Here is a 21,605-nt window from a genome sequence, read left to right on the forward strand (position 1 = left end):
ACCCAATCCTGAGTTCCTGATCGGTCTCTCTCCCTCTGCCTCTTTTATCTTCCTTTTCCCCTTTAAAGCTACAGCCAGATCCCTGCCCAGAGCTCACTCAGGGCAGCCCCTCCTAGGCCGAGGCTCCCCATCAGCTCAGCTTTTATCCCTAGCAAGCTTGTTCAGAAATGTTCCCAACAAAATAAGTTCTTCCTTTAGGAGAAACTCTCAGACAATCTAGAAAGAGAATTATTCCTTTTATCTCAATTACATATCTTATTCATCTTTGTCATGAGAAGAGGATCAAGATATCTATAGATGTTAAAACAAACAAACATTCATTGATTGTTACTGTCTCAGTTAATTTGGCCTCTGATCAATTTTAGGTAACTTTCAGAGTCTTCTATTTTAGTTATCCTTGCTTGTGATTTGAATGACTTCATTGATTGGTGAGCTATTTTAATTTTCCCTTTGTCCTTTACAGAATTCTTCTCAGAAGACAGAAAGATAGTGTGAAGATTATCTCCTACTTAGGAAATATTTCTGTAAAACAAGTGAAAAACGGTATTTTGAAAATACCAAAATTCACCTTTGAGTTGATTACTAGGATCTTATACTAATAGAAGTCTGTCTCTGGAATTAATGAAAACCCAGAGGTCTTTGTAACAGGGGACAGGGGGGAGTTTGACTACCAAAAAGCCTCAACATTGTAATGTGTTCCTCTTGCCCACATTTAGAATACAGCATGATGGCATATTGCCTTTAACACCCTAATTGCAATCTGAAAAACGAGTTCCCTTAAGAACCTGAGAACAGCGAAAAATCTATCTTGTAAAGACTGAAGAGGACTCCCAAAGCACTAATAAATTAGAATTCAACTGTTAACTGTAAGGTGAAATATTTCATGGAAAATCGTGGAGAAATACCCACATTTTGTGTGGTAGAGGTGGCCTCTTATCCCTGAGACTACAGTGACCACAACTGGACTCTTTCTTTGTTCCCCCAAGTGAAATTTGACCACACAGTAAAGGATATATTTTTGCTCTTTTAATTTACTCAGGATTTAAACAGAGGTATGATACAACAACAAGCCAGTCAGAAGTTTTGTGTTTGGCATTTTAAAGCCCCTTTAAATCCTTGTCACAAGGCCAGCTCTCAGTACCTAAAAAGGAAGTCTGCACAGACAATACAAACTAATCCTGGACACAGCCTGCCTCTGCAAAGATTGTGTAAATGTTCTTTATGGGCATTTCTGTGTGGTAGTAGACAAGGACATAAAATACTTTTAGGTGTTCCATCCCTGTTTTCCAAGGCAGCTGAGCAAATGAACCAATCTCTGATCTGACTCAGAGTTCCAGCTATGCAATTTGTGATCTACATTTCTGAATTCTGGGTGCCAGTTTCTTCATCCATAAATATGGACAATATTTTGCTTTCTAATTAAACAATAGATTCTCTAGGGGTGGTCTATATCTGGCTCTTCCTTTACTCTGCTATTGTGTGGGGCCCAGAGCTTTTTGAGGAATCTAGGTTTATCATGGGGATCAAATAGCATGATAAACAACAGAATCTCTGGATTAAATGCAGGCTGATCAATGCAGTTATATTATCTGTGATGGTCATTGCAGATACATTCCTCATCCCATAGTTTCAAATACCAACACCACAATATAAGAAGCTTTCTTCTGTAACGGATCTGGTCATTCTCTGACTCTAATCACATTCTCCCATGAACAGAGAATTTGGCCTTTACCTATTTTGTTCTGCTCCGTCAACTGAAGCTAAGGTGATCATGTGTCCCAGTTATCTGGAGGTCTCCACTGTTTATCTGTGTTGTTGTGGCATTATTATTAATATCACTTCCTTTCACTGACAGATATGCCCCAGTTTGCATAATAAATTATATTGTTATCCTATTTGAGCATACATAAAAACTGAGCATAAGAACTAGAAAAATGTGCATAGCTCTTTATGATTTTAAACCTTGATCTTTAAGTGAGAAGTCCTGTGAAGACAACAAACTTCTCTTAAATCATTTGAGTAATTCTGTCTGTGCCTCACCTGTGATGTTTACTGAATCAGGTTACGTCTCTATCAGAGACTTAATTTCCTGCCCTAAAACTGCTTTCTGCTTGTCTGCAGGAAATCTAGGGTTCTACCAGTTTCCCCACCTGAAGAAATCCTGGAAGTCCCCAGGATCTGTATTCATGCATTCAGTAAATATTCACAGGACTGGCACTGCTAGCATGACATAAACTGCCGGCTGCAAACTTATTGTTCTTTTTTTAAGGTTTTGTGGTTTTTTTTTTTTTAAGGATTTTATTTATTTAGAGAAAGATAGAAGGCAAGGGAAGAAGCAGAGGGAGAGAGAATCTCAAGCAGAGTCCTTGCTGAGCTTGGAGAGCTATGTAGGGCTCCCATGACCCTGAGATGATGACCTGAGCCAAAATCAAGAGTCTGACATTTAACAGATGGAGCCACCCCAGAGCTCCCCAAGATGTGTACTTGTGAGCAAGAAAGAACAGTCTGGCCTTCCGAGAGGTCCCTGTCTAAAGAGAGACAGATACTAACTACATCGAATAAATGTGTAGGGGTCAGTCTGAGGAAAGAACACAAAATAATGGTCCCTGAGAAGAAATGACAAGGAGAAATTCAAGACATGACGATATCCTGGAAGCCCAGGCAAGTGAATTATAAAGAGGGAGCTGCCAATAGAATCAGATTGTTGGTAATAACTGCAAAATTGCCATTAGATTTATCAACTAGGTGGTTACTGATTACCTCGGAAATACCAACTTCAGTGAAGAACTGGTAAGAACTAAAGGCATACTTAGATTGGTTAGGAGGGAATGATTGAGTACACACCACATTTTTAAGTAGAACATAAAGGAGAGAGGATAATTTAACTCAAAGGGGACATAGTCTAACTGTAAGGATTTTTTTTTTTTGTCAGTATTTTTGTTTCTTTTGAGCAGGGCTTATGTGCAGTGGTATCCTGACAAACCAGCTCCCTGAGTTGGAGTTGATGACCAAACACCCAATTTGTAGCTTTGGCCTATTGCCATGTTGTCAGTACTCCCACCATGGCTGACATCAAGTTGTCAGTGTGACATTACTGATGCAGATAGGGGAAGAGACACAGAATCAGCCACCAGCTCTAGCACAACACTTTGTAGAAACCAGCACACTGGGAGTAGCTAAGGGTTTGCATGCAGAATGAACTACCTTATAGTGCAGGTAAAGAGGAAGAGGTAGAGTTGAGAAGAAAGGTCAAAAGATCAATGTTGGACAGGAGAAAAGATACCTTTTCTAATGAACTAAGAGGCAAAGAACCAGGTAAAAATAAATTGAGAGAGAGGAGAAGAAGTTGAAAGAGCTCACTTCGTTGGGCTATTTTATCTGTAAAATAAAATCAATTAATGAAGACTTTGCTGACAGTGAGGAAGTTACAGTTGATATACGATACTGGATTGGAAGGAATAGTCTAAGTTTGAAGGAAAGGTGGGTGTGGTAGGATAGTTGGGCAGTGTTGGGTTCCACTGATACTGCAGACCAGGGCTCTATACCAGTACCATTCTGCAAAGCCATGTGGAGTTCTCCAAAACTTAGCAGCACAAGTATAGGAACATAGAAATAAAACAATTGCATGGTTCTCGGGTTCAAATTTTGCAGGAGATATGGAGGGGAGGACAAGAATTCAGGGAAGCAGTGCATAATGACAAGAGAACGTTCAAAGTGATAGGCAATGATGTCTAGGATGAAGAGGGAGAAAAAAAAATAGAGCCAGAAGGAGTTGTTAAACTGAAAGAAAATCCTATTTCTAAGAGATTCAAAGCCTTAACGAGGTTGTAAAATAGATATGATAGAAATACGATGTTGAGAGATGAAATGTGGAGAAGGGTGCCCATTGGAGAATATCCCAGAGTAAACCAGTCTAGAGGTAACTGACCTGTGCATGGTTATGAATATAACTGGCCAAAGCAGAGTGGAGGTGGGAATCACCACAGTGAATAAGCTACGGTGTTAGGGAGTCATTCAAAAGGACATTGAAGTCACCCTGGATCTTGTACTGGATAATAAGACTTTAAAACACATGCTAAACTCTTTGTTATATGTAGGGGGGCTCACTCAGGTTGCAACTGTTTGCAAAGAGAAACAGGGTACAGTTGAACAGTGTGCTCCTTAGAATAGAGCATTCTATAAGAGAGTGAAGGAATAGCATTTGTTAAGGTGGTAATGAAGAAAGCTGGCCAGTGGATCCTGAGATAATAGGATTTTTTTTTAATGAAGACCTTGAACTTTAGGAAATATGAGTGGACTCAGAGAAGAGCCCAGGTGTGGCTAAGGGGGGGAATGGAAAAGTAGATCTCTCTGAATATGAGAATGCATAGGAGGGTTTTAGTTGGTTCCTGTGTGTGTTTGCTCAACTTGGTTTAGGTTTGTTAGTTTGCTTTGATTCTAACCATCCACACAAGCATACTTGAAGAATGCTTGTCCAAAAGACAGTCAGGGGGCAGCCTGGGTGGCTCAGTGGTTTAGCGCTGCCTTCAGCCCAGGGTGTGATCTGGGGACCTGGGATTGAGTCCCACGTCAGGCTCCCTACATGGAGCCTGATTCTCCCTCTGCCTGTGTCTCTGCCTTTCTTTCTCTCTCTGTGTGTCTTTCATGAATAAATAAATAAAATCTTAAGAAAAAAAAAGGGGGGAGTGACTCTTTAGGGAACAATAATTGAAATGTCTTCAGTTCCAGAAAGACATGGGTGTTCTTTTTTTTTTTTTTTTAAATTTTTATTTATGATAGTCATACAGAGAGAGAGAGAGAGAGGCAGAGACATAGGCAGAGGGAGAAGCAGGCTCCATGCACCGGGAGCCCGATGTGGGATTCGATCCCGGGTCTCCAGGATCGCGCCCTGGGCCAAAGGTAGGCGCCAAACCACTGCGCCACCCAGGGATCCCGACATGGGTGTTCTTAATCATGTTCATTTGTCTTGTATGAAAAAGTTGCCATGAGTACATCTTCCAAGGAAAGAGAAAGTTCAAGGGTAAGATCTGAGATGAATCATGATTCTAAAAAAAGTATTTTTAGATTCATGTCTCAACTGCAAATTCTGGGACCCTAAGCAGGGTTTATGCACATGCTGGGCCCATATGCTAGCTGAAGAAGTAGCCATTGACTTCCTGAGCAGCTAGTGGTATTGACTTTGTCATGCTGGCACCAGTAAAGCATTGAACAGATTATTTTTAAGTAGCCAGAGCCTTGCTGGACATTTCAGTGTCATAGTGGGGAGCTGGGGCCACTCCTTTGGCAGAAATCGAAATATTTTACTTAATAGACAGTTCCATCACCTGTCCTACTACAAAACTTAATAGACATCCACACAGATGTTTCTCATTGTTAGTAAACAGTAACTATAAATGTGGTTGGTGGTTATTATCAATTGGTTAGGGATGAGAATTACATTTCTTCAGATCTGAGGAAAGACCCATGTAGTAAGGTCTTGTGTGGCAAACATCAGGGATTGAGGCACTCATACCATTTTCTTTCCCAAGGTGGGTTTACTCTTTTATGCTACCTGTCATTTTCTGGCTTAAACATCGTCCAGGAAATCCACCTCAACTAAACAAAGAGCCAGCTCCATGGCTTGAGTTTTATCCTTCCTCTTCTAAAGTTGACATTCCTTGAGGCCATGTCCTGAAATGACTCATCCTGCCCTAAATAAATGGTAGTAATCCATGTCTAACTCATCAGTTAATCAAGTGATCACATTTTATGTCATGTCTGTGCATATGGTGATAGAGATGTAATAGGAGAGGGAGGTTGATTTTTGTACATGTATTTCTACTTCTTTTGAAACATGATTTTGTGTACTGACAAGTAAATTCTATAGGTGTAGGGGAAAGAGTAGCAACCAACATATTATTGTGTCAGAACTTTCATGTTACCGTATCCAAGAATGCTGAGAGAGATAACAGTGGATGTTACCACGTTCCTTTCAAATATAATGGCAAAGCTTTAATCAACTGATACAGATCCATCCGGATTGAAACGCAGCTTTCTAGGGTGAAACATGACAAGTGGTTCATTGAACACTACACAAAAGATAAATGAAGTGTATATTTTCCAATCACAATAGGAATTTTAAGTGAATGGAATGGAATAAACCCAGTTTGTAATTCGAAATAAATTCAGCTTGGAATGTGTCTTAGAGCCCCAAGGTTTACACAAGAGCTACACAAAACTCTCAGCAGAAAACATAACGCTAGGTGAAATTTCCCTGGCACCTGAGAGCCAGATATGGATTTCTGAAAGACCAGGGCACAGACATGATCAAGAGTTATTTGTTGCTACTGGGGAAAGATCGGTACTTATTAATACCCTGGGGCAGGAGTAATATTCCACCTGATAGATGGAGTTGCTTATACTTTCTCAGAAGGTGGTATTTTTAGGTCTGTATTACCAGTAAAATATTTTCATCCTATTTCCATTTTGCTTTCTTTTGACATCTTCTTCAATAGTTCTAAGTATATTCATATGTCACACATAGTAAAACTGATTAGAAAAAAGGAGAAGTGGTTAGAGAAAACACAAGAGTCAGCTTCCAGTAATTCCTAAGTAACCACTAGTAGCAATTTACCCACCTTCTTGACAAAGCTATTTTCTCAAATTATAGATCCTCATGAGCTAGTACCTTTGCAGGGGAATCATAAAGGGAGAATAGACTGTGTGCAAAGCTGAAGAAGCAATTGGTAACTAACAATACATCTTCCCCAAGGTAAGTTCCAGTCCCCAAAAGACTGAATCTGCAGAATTGGAAAAACTTAACATATTTCTTAGGAGCTCAGAAATATTGGGTTAGTAGGGATGACAGACAGGTTCAAGGGGCGAAACTTAAAAAGAGAGGTCATCTGTCGAACACACAGGAAAGGGGGAAGGATGAGAATAATGGAGAAAATAAAAGATGCAGGGCTGTGGATTGAATGTACATGCTTAGAGCTCTGGTGGTTTGCAAGTGAAATGATGAAGTGGGTGAGCTCCAGGAATGCAGGATATGTTGAATTAATGATCAGGTTTAGCGGATTGCATGTTCTGAGTTTACAGTTGTTTGGGGGGGATGGAAAGAGTCCATTGTACTGCATGTTACATTTTTCCACTTTCAACAGTAGCCTGTGATTGATTATGTGGCCCCCATTCGCATTCAGGTAAAAACCAAGATAATGCCCTCTAATTCCACAAATGTTTGTTTTCCTGGCAGTGACAGACCTGCCTGTATTATAGTTTCGGGGGCAGTTCCACGATGTTTACAGTTTCCACTGCTTGGAGCTTTCTGTATATTTATCCCTGGATTAGACTCAAAGTAAGCTGATTTTTTTAAACTGCTGGGTAATTCTGACCATTTCATCTGGCGATTTTAGTACTGTTGTTGCAGATGACCCGTGTATGTAGGGAATTACTAGATCACCCACTCATGGAAATGCCTTCTGATTATGAACACACTTTCAGCATGCAGACACTGAAGGTAAGCGGGGAAAAGAATATGGCACGATCTACCTCGGTGCCAGTTTTAGCTAAATAAGAGTGGGATTTCAGGCAGAGGCCAGTTGTTTCTTATTTTAAAAAGTGCAGCGATTCAGTGTAGAAACAAGAGGTCTTTGAAGGAGTGAACATTCAGATGAAGCAACCGTGTCCTTCAAACCACATCCTTCCTGTTGCCTGTGGGAAAGGGGTGGTATTTGTGTTGTGCTCAGAGCACATGTAGAATAGATCTGTGTGTATTTCCATAAATAAAAGGACATTGGGTGTGTTTGGCACCTGTGATGGCAAGAGTCGTTGATTGCTTCCGAAAGCTTTGTTCCAACTCCAGGATCAGCAGGATTTTTAAACACTGAACTAGGAACTGGACACTAAAGATACATACACAGGAACCTATGATAGCTTTAAGTTCTGAAGAGGAGGGCAAGGACTTGCAAACTTTGTTATAGCTGTGTCATTAATTACTACGGTTCAGGGGAAGGGATTTGACATGTCCTATATCCAGCCTGCAGACTAATGAGTCCTCTGGTAGTAACATTTTGAGCTACTGCTTGTTGTTTCAGTGAGGATGTCCAGAATATATAGAATGGGACTATAAATTTTGCTAAAACCAAAATTTACTGTTTATATTGTTCCTACAGTTTACATAAAGCCACTGGTAGTGAATGATTTGATCACTTATTCAGAGGCAAAGTAGCACCCAATTTAAAATAAAAAAGTTTAAAATAGAATTAAAAGTTATGGGCAGCCTGGGTGGCTCAGCGGTTTAGCGCCACCTTCAACCCAGGGCGTAATCCTGGAGACCCGGGATCAAATCCCATGTCAGGCTCCCGGAATGGAGCCTGTTTCTCCCTCTGTCTGTGCCTCTGCCTCTCTCTCTGTGTCTCTCATGAATAAATAAATAAAATCTTTAATAAAATAAAATAGAATTAAAGTTATATTAAAAATTCAGCATGGATTTTTAAAATGGAATAGTAAAGCCATTTGCCTCCATGTTTCTCAAGGTGTAAATCAAGACCTTTCCATGTTGCAAATAGTACCAAGAGCTAAGCATGAGCATATTTTAAATGTTCCGGATGTTTCCAGATGCTTAATCCCAAACCTTAATGAGCTTTGTCTATAGAGATATGGGAAATTTGAGTGTTTTTTTTTCTTTTCTAATATGCCATTCTCCAGAGCTTTTACTATAAAATGCATGGGACAGGCATGATTTAAAGAGAGAACAAAGCCTTGTGTAATTCATGTTGGAAATAATGACTATTGTTAGGTCTCCTTACATGTGATCAGAGAGGCCATTTCCTTGCATATAATGAAAATAAAGACCAGTAATAACCCTTAGGTTTATTTGAATGCAGCTTTTTTCTGTGTGAGTAAAATTTCCTTCTTTAAACAGGAGTGATTTAAACAGGAAAGTGATTTTGTTGAGAGGCAGGGTGCATTTTAAAATTTTATTTTTGTTTCATTTACATTTGACTGAAATAGAGTTGAGAAGAACATGTGTTTATTTAGGCAGGGGTCTCCATTAATTACTATAATATGGAAATTATGTATTGTGAAATTTCAAGTAATCATAATTGTACTCAGGTTATCCAATTAAAGAAAGTACTCAGTTTAAGGATGAGAAATATGTCAAAAGCCCAAACTCTCCGTGAGGTGAAATGATGCCTATTTCTCAGAAAATCAAATGTGCTTTAGTTCTTAAAACAGACACTGTAAAGGAGTTCCTGTCTAATTCTGTGAGTGAAATTCTCTGTAGAGGGAATGCTGAACACAGAAGATGAGATTAGTGATAGATGGAAAAGAAATGCCTTCTGTTCCCCTTGCTAGAGTCCTTTCCCACCAGCTCAGAGGGCCCTGCTTAGATCAGAATCCCAGATATTGCAGATCAGGTGGGAAGAAGAACATTTAAGTGATATGTATGGCATTAAACCTTAAGAATACAAATAAATAAATAAATAAACAAACCTTAAGAATGACATGTTTATTGAATAATCATTAGTGTTTTCCAGGGCTTCTAAAACATTAGAAAGAAAGTGTAACCCATGGATGATATAAATGCATTTCATTAATAAGCAGTACAAAGTTTCAAACTGAAAGTCAAAATAAGAATTTATTTTTAATCAAGTACAGAAAAAAACCCTCCTGATAGATTCCAAAAAATGAAAAAAATCTCTTACATACTGTCAGCCTAAATGAAGAACATTTCATTGAAATGTTTCCTGCATTCAAAATTCATCATGGGGGCACCTGGGTGGCTCAGTCAGTGAAGTATCTGCCTCCAGCTCAGGTCATGATCCCAGGGTCCTGGGATGGAGCCCCACATCAGGCTCCCTGCTCAGTGGGGAGTCTGCTTCTCCCTCTCCTCCCTGCGCATGTATTCTCTTGCTATCTTTGTGACTATCTCTGTCTCACTTTCTCAAATAAATAAAAATCTTAACAGAAAGAAAAAAGAAAATCCATCGTGGGATAATCAATATATATTATCTCTCTATAGTATGGAAAATATCAAGAAGTGTTGAGCATGTTGAGTCTGGATGGAATTGTATGCACTCCTGTGTGTTACATGTACTCGTGAAACAATTGGAGAAAATATAAACAACACCAAAAAAATATATAACAGTGTAACATGTAAAAATAAATATTGTGAAGGTGAGGGAGGGAACCAGAGTTCATATGGGGAATTTCCAAGACATTGATTTTTATGACGGACTTTTGAAAATGGGAAAAATGTATCCCCTGAGCAGAGGGCTAGGAAAGACATTCCAGACCATAAAATCCCTGAAAAAAGTGAAAAATAGTTACTATTCCTATTCACATTCAGTTTTTGGTTCAAGGGACAGCATTTAGATACAATTCCACTTATTTGATCTTCTCCTGCATAAAATATTCCATTTCTTTAATGTTCCAGCCAAAGCTTGTGAAACCATGTAACTAACCATTTGATTTTTTCCAGGAGGTTTATAAAGATGCACTCTTCTGGAAAATGCTAAAAGGATCGACTGAAACCAATTTTCCTCCACTCTTGTGAAATGCACCTTTGCTCAGTCAGTTTGACTTGATAGCTAGCAAAAAATTTAAAAACCCAGCGGACATGTTTCTTGGCACCTATTGGCCATATGCACCTAACCACTCACATATGCCCAATCAGTTGCATGAACAGATATGATAGCTCCCTACCACCACCACCTCCCGGTTTAAGTATTTCTACTGACTTACACAATCTCTCCTCTTGCATTTTTATAGTAAAAAGGATATAATAAAATCTGAAGACTTAGATCCTAGTCTTCCTGTCTTTGCCTACTAGATTTGTGACTCTGGTCAGGTCATTTAATCAACCTTCATTGCATTGGTCCTTCTCAGACCTAGCAGGGAAGGTGAGGATGAAGAAGCCTTTGTTGAGGTCTGTAGATGCGTGGGGCTGAAGGCTTTGCCGCCATGGGATGTCAACAGCCATAATAATAATAATTTGCACTTATATAGCACCTTTCAACTGGGCACCTCAAAGCGGTTTAGCAACGTTAATTAATTAAAGCCCAGTGTTTCTTCATCAAGTTCTTACTCGTTAAGTACACTGAACAATCCAAATGCTTAGTCAGCAAAGCAAATATTTGGGAATTAAAAATCTTCATTATTTAAAGTAAAAAATATAATTTTGTACAAATATAAAGTTCATTTCTTGCTGACCATGCAAGGGTGGCATGTATGATGACAATTCAAATGAGTTCTTTCTTACCTCGAAAAGCTTTGTGCTTACTGTGATAACATTCACAAACATGATTGTGCTTTATCAAACCTAATCTTTCTTTTACCTTGGGTTTTTTTAAAAAAAGATCTTATTTATTTATTTATGAGAGACACACACAGAGAGAGAAAGAGAGCCAGAGACACAGACAGAAGGAGAAGCAGGCTCCTCACAGGGAGACTGACATGGAACTCGATGCCGGGTCCCCAGGATCACTCCCTGGGCTGAAGGTGGCACTAAACCGCTGAGCCACCCGGGGTGCCCCTTACCTTGGCTTCTTAAATGTGAGTACATCCCAGAGTAGATAGAGAGCAGATAACACTTAAGAGATTATAAATATTACTAAGTTGCCATGTCAGTGGCATCTAAATATGCTTATGTGAGGAAGAGGTCCTTACTTCAATTTATTTAGCTATGCAGAAGGCATCGTTATTTGGCTAATTTCCAAAAATACCAAATACATGAAGCATTTCCCTTCAGTAAGCATACAACAGTGCCTACGTGATTTCTATAGATACTTTATGATGAGGATAAAATTGTTTTCTAAAGTATAATCGAATCACAGCTTTTATTTTAATTTTTCAAAGATTTATTTTATTTTAGAGAGAGCAAGGGCAGGGAGGGGCAGAGGGAGAGCAAGAATCCGAAGCAGACTCACTACTGATGATTCAGGGCTCCCTCCATGCCATGACCCTGAAGAACAGGACCCAAGCTGAAATCAAGAGTTGGACACCTAATTGACTTTTGAGTCACCCCAGAAGCCCCACACAGCTTTTAATTTTAAAAATTGTAATGATATCACCAGTATGTTTTTTGAAAGGTCAATAGTTCAGATTATCTTTAATAGAGATGCTAGTTTTGTTTTGTTTTTTACTTATTTTGGACATGTTATTTTTCAACTTTATCTTTAAAATATATAATGTTTCATGTTAACTGGCAAGTTCAACAATTGCGGATGTTTATTAAGCTCCCCTACCACTATTACTAAACTACACTTCTGCAAGTTAGAGTAAGAATAGCTAACATATATCAAACAATTTGTGTGTGCCAGGCAGCGTTTAGTACACCATATGCTGTGTCTCACTATACCAGTAGTATAAGAGGTAAAGTAATTAAATATGATCACTGTTCTCAGGGCAAATTGTGTGAGTTGTTTCTAGAACTAGATTGGGTACTGCTGTGGTCAGCATGACTCATCCAGGCCTCTACACCTCTTAGCTTCTACTGATTCTGGAACTTAAATAGGAGGCGCCAGCATACAGACCAGTAGTATGTTGCTTCCCTAAAGCACTCAATTTCAATTGAGTGCCCAGTTGTGGAACTCGCCAAAAACCCAGAGGCTTTCACCACAATAAGTCGGGAAGCAAACTCCTTTTTATGAATGGCTATATTTGGGCCCTTGGTTGATACTCACAAAAGCCAAGCTGTACAATCTCTGTTACTTTCAAATATGGTTGGAAGCCCACAAATCTGGCTTTTTGTCTTTCTGTAAATCAGAGTTGGCCGAAGTGAGAAGTCTTCCCTTTGTTGATCATGTTGTAGATATGGGAACACTGGAACAGTGTCAGGTTGGCAAGAATGTCAACTTAGGAGGACATGAATACATTCTGGTCCTAATAAACCTCCTCTCTTTATGGAAGAATATCTTGAGCTCCCAGTCAAGTGCAGTAAATGTAATCTGCTTTATCAAGTATTTGTTGATAAGACACATGACAAATCCCAAACAGCATGTGAGTGGGGCTGGCATTGGCGACAGCAGTCTTTTTTTTTTTTTTTTTTCAATATATTCTGGAGTGAGTTGTCTTATCACAATTTGCTAGTAGTTAAGAGTCCACTTAGAATCATGAACTAATGAGTTAAAAGCCAGAATATGCCATTTATCTGACTGTTCATGCTTTGACATCACTGACCCTCAGTAGACATTAGTTCCTTTGCCTGGAAAATGTGTACACCAGTAGAGCTTTTTTGAGGATTCAGTGAGACTGTACATGTAACAGTTTCTTGTACAAAGACCACATTTGACAAGTGTCAATGTTCAAAGAATTTATATTAATGAGTCACCAATCTGGCATTTTCTGCACACAGATGCTCCAAGCATATCTCAAACAGAACTCCTTCATCTTCCTCCCCTGATCCATTTGTGTTTCTGGATGTCACCTTTCAACTTCTCCCCTAATCCTCGAAGCTAGAAATTCTCATTGCTTACTCTTCCTTCTCTATTCCCCATGTATAATCAGTTACCAGGGTCTAATGATTTTCCTGTCTATATATTCCTCATTTTCCTCTCTTGCCAGGGCCATATTTTAGCCCTTGACATCTCTGGACCTGATTATAAAGCAGCCAATCACTTTTTCTCATGTGCAGTCTTGCCCGACATTCCCTATGTGACCCCTTGTCACTCCCTCCCTAGAACGTCCTTCCCTGACATGGTGACCCCCATGCTGCCCTCCTGAAAGTAGGGGGCCTCTTCTCTGATCTAGCTGCTTTCTGGCTCTCTAATATAATTTCCTTCCACACCCGCTTTGCACTTTGGACGTTACTTAGGAAATGAGTTTTTACAATTATTTTGCTATTAGAAAAAAATCTGGCTTAATCACTGTCTGCGGAATGACGACACTATATTTTCTTTGTTTTTGAGGTGTTAATATAGGAAACTTTACCAAATAATTTTGCCACTTTTCTACTACCATTGTGATAAAATTAGAACATGGGAAGTGAATATTAAGTCAGAAGCTAAAACCAGTAAATTACTGACCATTTGTTTCCCAAAATATGAGAAGTTTGAAATAACATGTTAGGTAGAAATATACCCATATGAGCTAAAATTGAATACACTTCTACCTAAGATGGATGCAGACACACTAAAGTAGGGTGTTTGGTTTTTTGTTTTTTCGGGTTTTTTTTTTTTTTACAATTTTATTTATTTATTCATGAGAGGCAGAGAAACAGGCTCCTCATAGAGAGTCCGACCCCAGGATCACAACCTGAGCCAAAGGCAGACACTCAACCACTGAGCCACCCAGGTGTCCCTATTAGTGTAATTTTTAAATTATACTAGAGTATAACATATATATATACAGTATATATATAACTGTATATATATATATACAGTATAACATGTATATATACAGTATATATATATATATATATACTAGAATATAACATATATATATGCATATATGTATATATATAGTAGGCTGGAGTAATTCCACCCTATGCAGCCTGATGCACTTAATTGTTTCTTGTTATTGGACATACACCTTGTTTCTATAGATAGTCATACTTTTTATGTCAGTCGCTGCATAAATATAGTATAGTTGTCTCCATCTATTTTCTTTTTAAAATTTTATTTATTTATTCATGAGAGACACAGAAAGAGAGAGGCAGAGACACAGGCAGAGGGAGAAGCAGGCTCCATGAAGGGAACCCGATGTGAGATTAGATCCTGGTTCTCCAGGATCAAGCCCTGAGCCAGATGTGCTTAACCGCTGAGCCACCCAGGCATCCTGCCTCCATCTATTATATTTTAAGCTTCTTGACAAGGGAACTCTTAGAAGAGTGAATTTCCCCTGTGTTTACAAAAGACAAAACACTTTGTAATCAATCTGTAAATGCTTGTTGCCTGATTGAGGGTCAGATAGCTAATTTTGAATTATTTAACCAAAGGTAATGAGAGTTTTGTTGCCTGGCTAAATATTTTAGGAAGGCTTCTTTCCCTATAGTCTAGCCTAGAGTATGCAAACTATTTCAAAGGGTTAAAGGTAGATTGGGTTTCTTTTTTTTTTTTTTTTTTGAGTGCTGCTAGTTTGAATCCAAATAAGCAAATGTGTGGCTTGACTTTTGAAATGTGCACATTATCCCTTTTTTAAAATGTACTAAGCAGTATCAGAAAATATTGCTAAAAACACTAGCATAAATCTCTTTAAACTCTTTCATACTCCCATGGTCTAGCACACGAGTCAGCAAACTGTAGCCCTCAGCTAAAAGTCACCTTACTGCCTGTTTTGTAAATAAAGTTTCATTGGAACACAGCCAGGCTTATTCATTTGCATTTTGCTGGACTACTTTCGCACTAAAATGGCAGAGCTGAGCAATTGCAACAGAGGCTGCAAACTAGAAGCTCTTGGGCCCTTTAATGAAAGGGCCCTGATTTAGCATATTAGCTGTTGTAATATTTTGTCTAGATGTGGTTATATTAATATGCAATTTTGGTGCGTTGTAAGCAGATATATGTTTTATCTATGAATTACAAATAATATTTGCACTGAACTTCAGAATTAAAAGTATTGGTAAATTTGTAATATCCATTACAATTAATGATAATGAATTAATGAGCCATATTGCTAAACTAGGCTACATTTATTGGCCATTTAGTTCCTTTCTACTTTCTTATATTTTGACTAATTCTGATTCGCCTTTCTAAAAATATGGCCACCATACAATTTAAAATATTAAAGTAGCTTCTTTGTCTAGAGAGTTCTTTTTTTTTTTTTTTTCGTCTAGAGAGTTCTAACCAAATAGTTGGTTAGAACATTTGGGGGGACAAAACCCATCTTTATGGTCTCAAAAATTATTTTCCTAATTCCCTACCAGACACACGAGTGATGTGTAGTGGACAGAGCGTGTGGATGAAATCAATGGACAGTAATCCTGTTTTCAATTGAGTGTAAAATCCTGGACAATCTGTTTTGGTATCCGTTCTGTGAAAACAGTCATGACAATAAATGTCTTACAAAGTCAACTCCAAGAAATGATGTGCTGATGAAACTATATGTTAGTGAAGAAATAAAGTCAATTTCTTATTTATTACCACAAGGCCTGATAGATAGCAGTGCTTATCAGATATTTATTGTCTAAGTTAATAATGATGCAATAGCCTTCCAGAACAATAGAAGTGTAGCCTCTAGAGTTAGCAGCTTCTGGGTTTGGATTCTGGCTCCACCATTCACTATCTCAGCCACTTCACACACATTAATTAAACTCTATGCCACAGTTTCACAGAGTTTAACTACAATAAAACTCACACCCACAGTCCTCTGTATGAGAACGATAACAGTGCCCACTTCATAGGCCTATTATGAGGATCAAAGGGTAAAATTCAAATAAACGCACTTGGCACATAGGCAGCTCTCAATGAATGCAAGTTATTATCATGTAGTAATACAAATTTTAAGTAAAGAAGGATAGACTATTTTGAAAGTAATTCATCCTGAAAGATCTTCATCTTCTGTTTGGATATAATTGTTATTCTGAGTAGCCTACCCCTGACTCTCCGAAAATGAGTTATTAAAATGTTCTCTCATTTCAAAATGTCAGTTTCACAATTTCTTTGCCTATTGAACCCTTGAGAGTGAGGTACTCTCTCTGACCTTTTTTGGTATCACCAATTGTTTAAAAGTCTCTGTTTAATTTTAAAAAGCTTTTGTGCTACTTTCTTTTGATGCTTATTATAGGTTTGGAATCCCATGCTATAAAAAGTATTTGTCTGTATGTGCTTTTATAATGAAAGTAATTTAATTGGGCACTCTGCCCCCGCAGATCAGCAAGGGTCAAAATGACTTTTTGTAATACAGAGAGGGAGGGAAAAAAACCAACAGCCTTGCCATTTGCTTTCAGCACTGACGTATGCAAGCTTCATTAAGACCAATGGCGAGTCTCCCATGTTGGATATTTGCAAACCCGTTCCACTGATGGACAACTTCTCCACGTGTGTTCTCCTGGAGTAGACAGCTAATCACCCCACATTGGTTGTAAAGTCTCAGCCTGCCCATTTTGAGAGTGCTGGGACAAGGGCATGTTAAACACACTACATCAGATACACTTATTATTTTGATGGGAATTCATGCTGCCTCTAAGCTTGCTTGTTGAACTTGTCAATATTAACCTCATCACTCTGTAAGAGTACAAGAAAAAAATACCTTTCCTAAAGAGGGGATACCCCGGCCAAATTAATTTACATAACCTACTTCCTTTTCACACAGTGTCAGCAGGATTCTAGAGGCAGCCACTTCTGCCTGTTTTTGATAAGGGCTTCTCATAAATGGAACAAAGACTGTATTTCTCTCAGAACAGACACACACTTTGTGTCACCCCCACTGACAGAAGCAAAATTTAACATTAGTGGTCAGGGTTATACACCATTGGAATGAGACTAGGATCTAAAACAATGAGATCTTAGGGGTTCTGGCAAAAATCCCAAGTTTCTGATTCATGTGACTTGAAGATATCCCTGTTTCATGGCCAACTCTCTGGAAAAGGAAATAATGCAGATACAATGGAGAGAGGGGAAGCTAGATCTTCTGGAATATGCTATGTGCATCTGTCCATATTCCTGACTCAATTTGGTTGAGTGAGTCTTTCAGATCATCTCATCTTTGTTTGTCCCATATTTTTTATAAGTTCATAAGAGTAGTTCAATTAAGGATTAAGTAGATAAGTTGCTTTTCAAAATAATTAAAATAGCATGAACTAACCAGTCTATATAAAATGAGACAAAAATGTTATATTCCCTTGTACTTGAAGGTGGCACACTTAATGGAATAACAGATCTTTCCTATTTGTATATTCCCAAGTCAGAATGGACATTTTGGCACAAAGTCTCAGTTTTTCATTCTGATTTTGACTCCAGGGTCTACTAAACTACATCAAGGAGACAGTCTCCTCTGTACGTACACACCCATAGGTGCATGCACACTCACATATATCCTTGAAGCCATCAGAAAGACTGTGTTTATAGATGAAGCAAAATGGATTCATTCATTCAGAATATTCTGAGTGCTCACTGTGTCTTAGGTGTTGTCTAGACCAACAGCTCTCCAAGTGTGGTCTGTTGAGCTGTGTGTGTCTTTGAGACTTTTTTAGGGAGTAGGCCAGGTCAGAGAGCATTAGGTTATAATACTAAGAGGATGTGCACTCTGTGGACATTTGCACTGATGATGGTAAATCAGTAGTAAGTGAAACTACGGTCCCTTAGCAGGAATCCAGGCAGGAACACAGAACTATACTACTTGCTGCCATTCCTTACTGCCCCTTGCCCACACATTTTTCAGGTAAGAACATTTGCAATGAAGCAGTTTTTTTCTTTTTCTTAATCAACTAATGTTGTTAAATCTCCATCCTTGAGTACACAAAAATTTTAAAGATTCGATGTTTTTAATACATGTGAAACATGCATGCATTTCTGTTTCATCATGCTTCAGAAGCATGATGTTCGTCTTGCAAAAGGAACACATGTAGTTGTTTGAAATGCAACTGAACTAATCATGTCTTCATGGGACACCATTTGTACTTAAAAGAACGACTAACAGGTAAACTTGGGTTATTCAGACTTTTATAGGTATTCTCTCAATGATGAATGAAATTAACTGTTACTTCAGGGAAAATGGTTGACAGCATTTGTTGCCAACGGTAAAATTTAAACTTTCAAGTAAAAATGAAAATTGTGACAAAATTAAATCCACCACCGTGAGTTTGACAGCTTTGTAGAATTTAAAGAGCTTTCTGACAAGAAGCTGTGATGTTAATTAATGTGACTTTTTTTGTATTACATAATGAAAAGTGTTGCCATTTGGAAGATCTACATAATTCAGTGGACTGATGTTTCCTTTAAAAATGTGAAAATCATGGGTAAAGATTCATTCAAAATACAAGGGATTCCAATATAACATAGTTTGAAACTTTGTAGGTATGGTTTTGATTCCACATGCATCTCATATTTAAGAAACCACTACTGCTGAGTTTGGGTGTACTTTCTCTTTTTTAAGATTTATTTATTTATTTTAAGATGTATTTATTTATTGAGAGAGAGAGAGCACGAGAGGAAGGGGCAAAAGGAGAGGGGAAGCAGACCCCCCTCTGAGGAGGGTCATGATCTCCCAGTTGACCTGAGCCAAAACCAAGAGTCTGACACTCAATCGACTGAATCACTCAGGCACCCTGGGTGTGTTTTCAAAGTAAACAAGAAACATGTTTCTTAAAAAAAAAAAAAAGACATGTTTCTTCACGTATATCAACTGAAGCAACACATCTCATAACACATTGAATTCAGAAACAAGTATCTCCTATAAGGCCGGACATTAATGTAATTTGAAAAAATGGAGAAGAGTACTACTCTCACCAGTACCTTTTTTGCTTTAGAGAATATAGCCATTTTTCCACAAAAATACATTATTTATGTTGACATGTAATTGACTTATTTTAGATTATTCTTTAAATTTTCAGTTTTACCTTTTAACATGGTAAATATTGCTATCTATGCCCCTATAAACCAAAGGTCTTTGGTATACTCGATAATCTTAATGGTGTAAAAAGGACTAAAATTTTGAGATGCAGTGTTTTAGATGTGGGGAGTGCAGACTCAAAGCCATGCTCTTCGCCTTCACAACTTCATAGAAGTAGAACAAGCAACGCAGCTGCTACATTTTGTGTGACACTGAAGTAGAAGTTCTGTAAGAGGCTATAGGACAAGACACAGGACTTGTAACTAACAGAAGTGGGACAGAGAAGGCTTCTTAAAGAAAGTAACACTGTATCTGAATCTTGATATCCATCTGAATCTTGACATTTGAGTACATAGTAGGCCAATAAGGATCATGTGGGAATCCTTGTAGAGAGAACATGCTGTTCAAAGAAACTGATTATAAGAGTCCATCCTGTGTTCTGGAAACTACAAATTTAGGTTACATGAGTGAGTCACGGTGCTGAAGCTGGAGCAGTGGAACTTGAACATGGTTCTGACCATGGAGGAAACAACTAAAAGATTCTTGTTGTAGAAGGCCAACTCTAGCAGTACCCTGGAGACTCATATGGGCACTGAGAAAGACTGTCAATCACAGGTAGGAATGGGGAGAATAAAGAGGTAGATTTGAGCAGTGATAGTGGTGTTACATTTCTAGGATTTGGGAGCCAACTGAATGCAGAGGATGATGAAGAAGGTGAAAAAACATAGCTGTTAAGTTTTTTGGCATAGGTTGTTGGATAACAATGGTGCCATTCTTTGCATGAAAGAAAGGAGGGAAAAATTGGGAAAGGATTGTGTTGATTAGTATACTTGAACATTTTGAGCTGTGTATGACTGGATCATCAAGTGGAGAGAGCCAGTAAGCACTTGAATGTACACGTCTGTTAGGAGGAACACAGAAGGGGATCCCTGGGTGGCGCAGTGGTTTAGCGCCTGCCTTTGGCCCAGGGTGCGGTCCTGGAGACCCGGGATCGAGTCCCACGTCGGGCTCCCGGTGCATGGAGCCTGCTTCTCCCTCTGCCTATGTCTCTGCCTCTCTCTCTCTCTCTCACTGTGTGCCTATCATAAATTTAAAAAAAAAATAAAAAAAAAGGAGGAACACAAAAGCTGAAAGCAGAGACGGGGATGCTGTCAGTACAGAGACATCCTTTGGATCCACAGTTCTGGCTGAGACATGGGGCATAGGGTGAGGATAGATGAGGGTTGAGGCTATCAGTCAAAGAGCTACACAGGGCAAAAGGAATTATGCTGCAGGTGATGTTGGCTATTGTAGTGACTATTGTCTTATTTAGAAGAACTTCAGTATCAACCTTCTGTTTTCCCTAAGGCTGAAATTAAGAAGGACCCCAGCTGTTGATCTGTTTACAAATGAAGAATTCAGTGGTTGATTCTCCTCCACGGTTGGTTTCCTATGCTATCATTATATGTTGATATTTGTATGCATTCTTTCATGTGAGTAAGAATAAAAGAGTGGGGAGAAAAAGAGATGGAAGGGCATGGAGTGTAGTGAATGTGAATGTATATGGAAACTGTGAACATTTTGTAGTACAAATCTGCTCTTTTTAAGTATTTGGCAGCATTTAGATCATTTAAAACATTTTAATTTTGGTTTAGAGTCAAATGTATCTTTTGCCAACCATTTATGATCTACAAATAGCCATTAAAATTGTTCCCTCAAAAACATTTAAAAATCTTTACTGCTGTCCTCAGTAGTTTGACAGAAATGTTAGTCCAAAACTGAAAAATTAACCAGTAACCAGCCATATGTGCATAATGTAAAACATTATGGATTTAGAATATGACGAGTAAGTATAAACAGGCTCAACACAATTATTTAGCAGCCTTTCAATTTGAGTTCTAACAGAGAAAAATCTCTGAGTCCAGAAAATGCTCAGTGACATAATCACAGGACACAGCCAGCTTGAGCAGAGGACATTCTTCCATAGAAGAAAGTTGCATTTGGTTGGCCCCCTACCCACATGCAGATAAAATTAAGAGATTCACATGAAGTTGTTTAAAACATATTGCATTTAGATAATCATAGTTAATATTTCATTTGATTAATTGAGCTAACTTTATCCAGAAAGAGGAACAAATGTCATTTTAACCTTGCTT

At 38.4% G+C, this 21,605-nt stretch overlaps 1 protein-coding gene across 18 annotated transcripts in view; it reads left to right on the top strand.

Annotated features, from left to right (window-relative positions):
• CHRM3 (cholinergic receptor muscarinic 3) overlaps positions 1-21,605 on the top strand; it is a 504,026-nt gene that overhangs the window by 305,206 nt on the left and 177,215 nt on the right. Inside the window, exons 1-2 of one of the 18 annotated variants that reach the window (XM_041747557.1) lie at positions 6,187-6,751; positions 7,392-7,495. The exons of 13 other annotated variants lie outside the window; for them this stretch is intronic. Coding sequence is in view for 2 of the 5 variants with exons in the window: in XM_041747540.1 (XP_041603474.1) it covers positions 20,859-20,890 (32 nt within the window). In the remaining 3 variants the exon portion in view is untranslated. Of the gene's footprint in view, positions 1-6,186; positions 6,752-6,925; positions 7,496-19,982; positions 20,086-20,667; positions 20,891-21,605 lie in introns of those variants that run through there. 4 more of the 18 variants (XM_041747540.1, XM_041747559.1, XM_041747558.1 and 1 more) reach the window with 4 other exon arrangements.

Source organism: Vulpes lagopus, chromosome 3, assembly GCF_018345385.1.
Source record: "Vulpes lagopus strain Blue_001 chromosome 3, ASM1834538v1, whole genome shotgun sequence".
NCBI lineage: Eukaryota > Metazoa > Chordata > Mammalia > Carnivora > Canidae > Vulpes > Vulpes lagopus.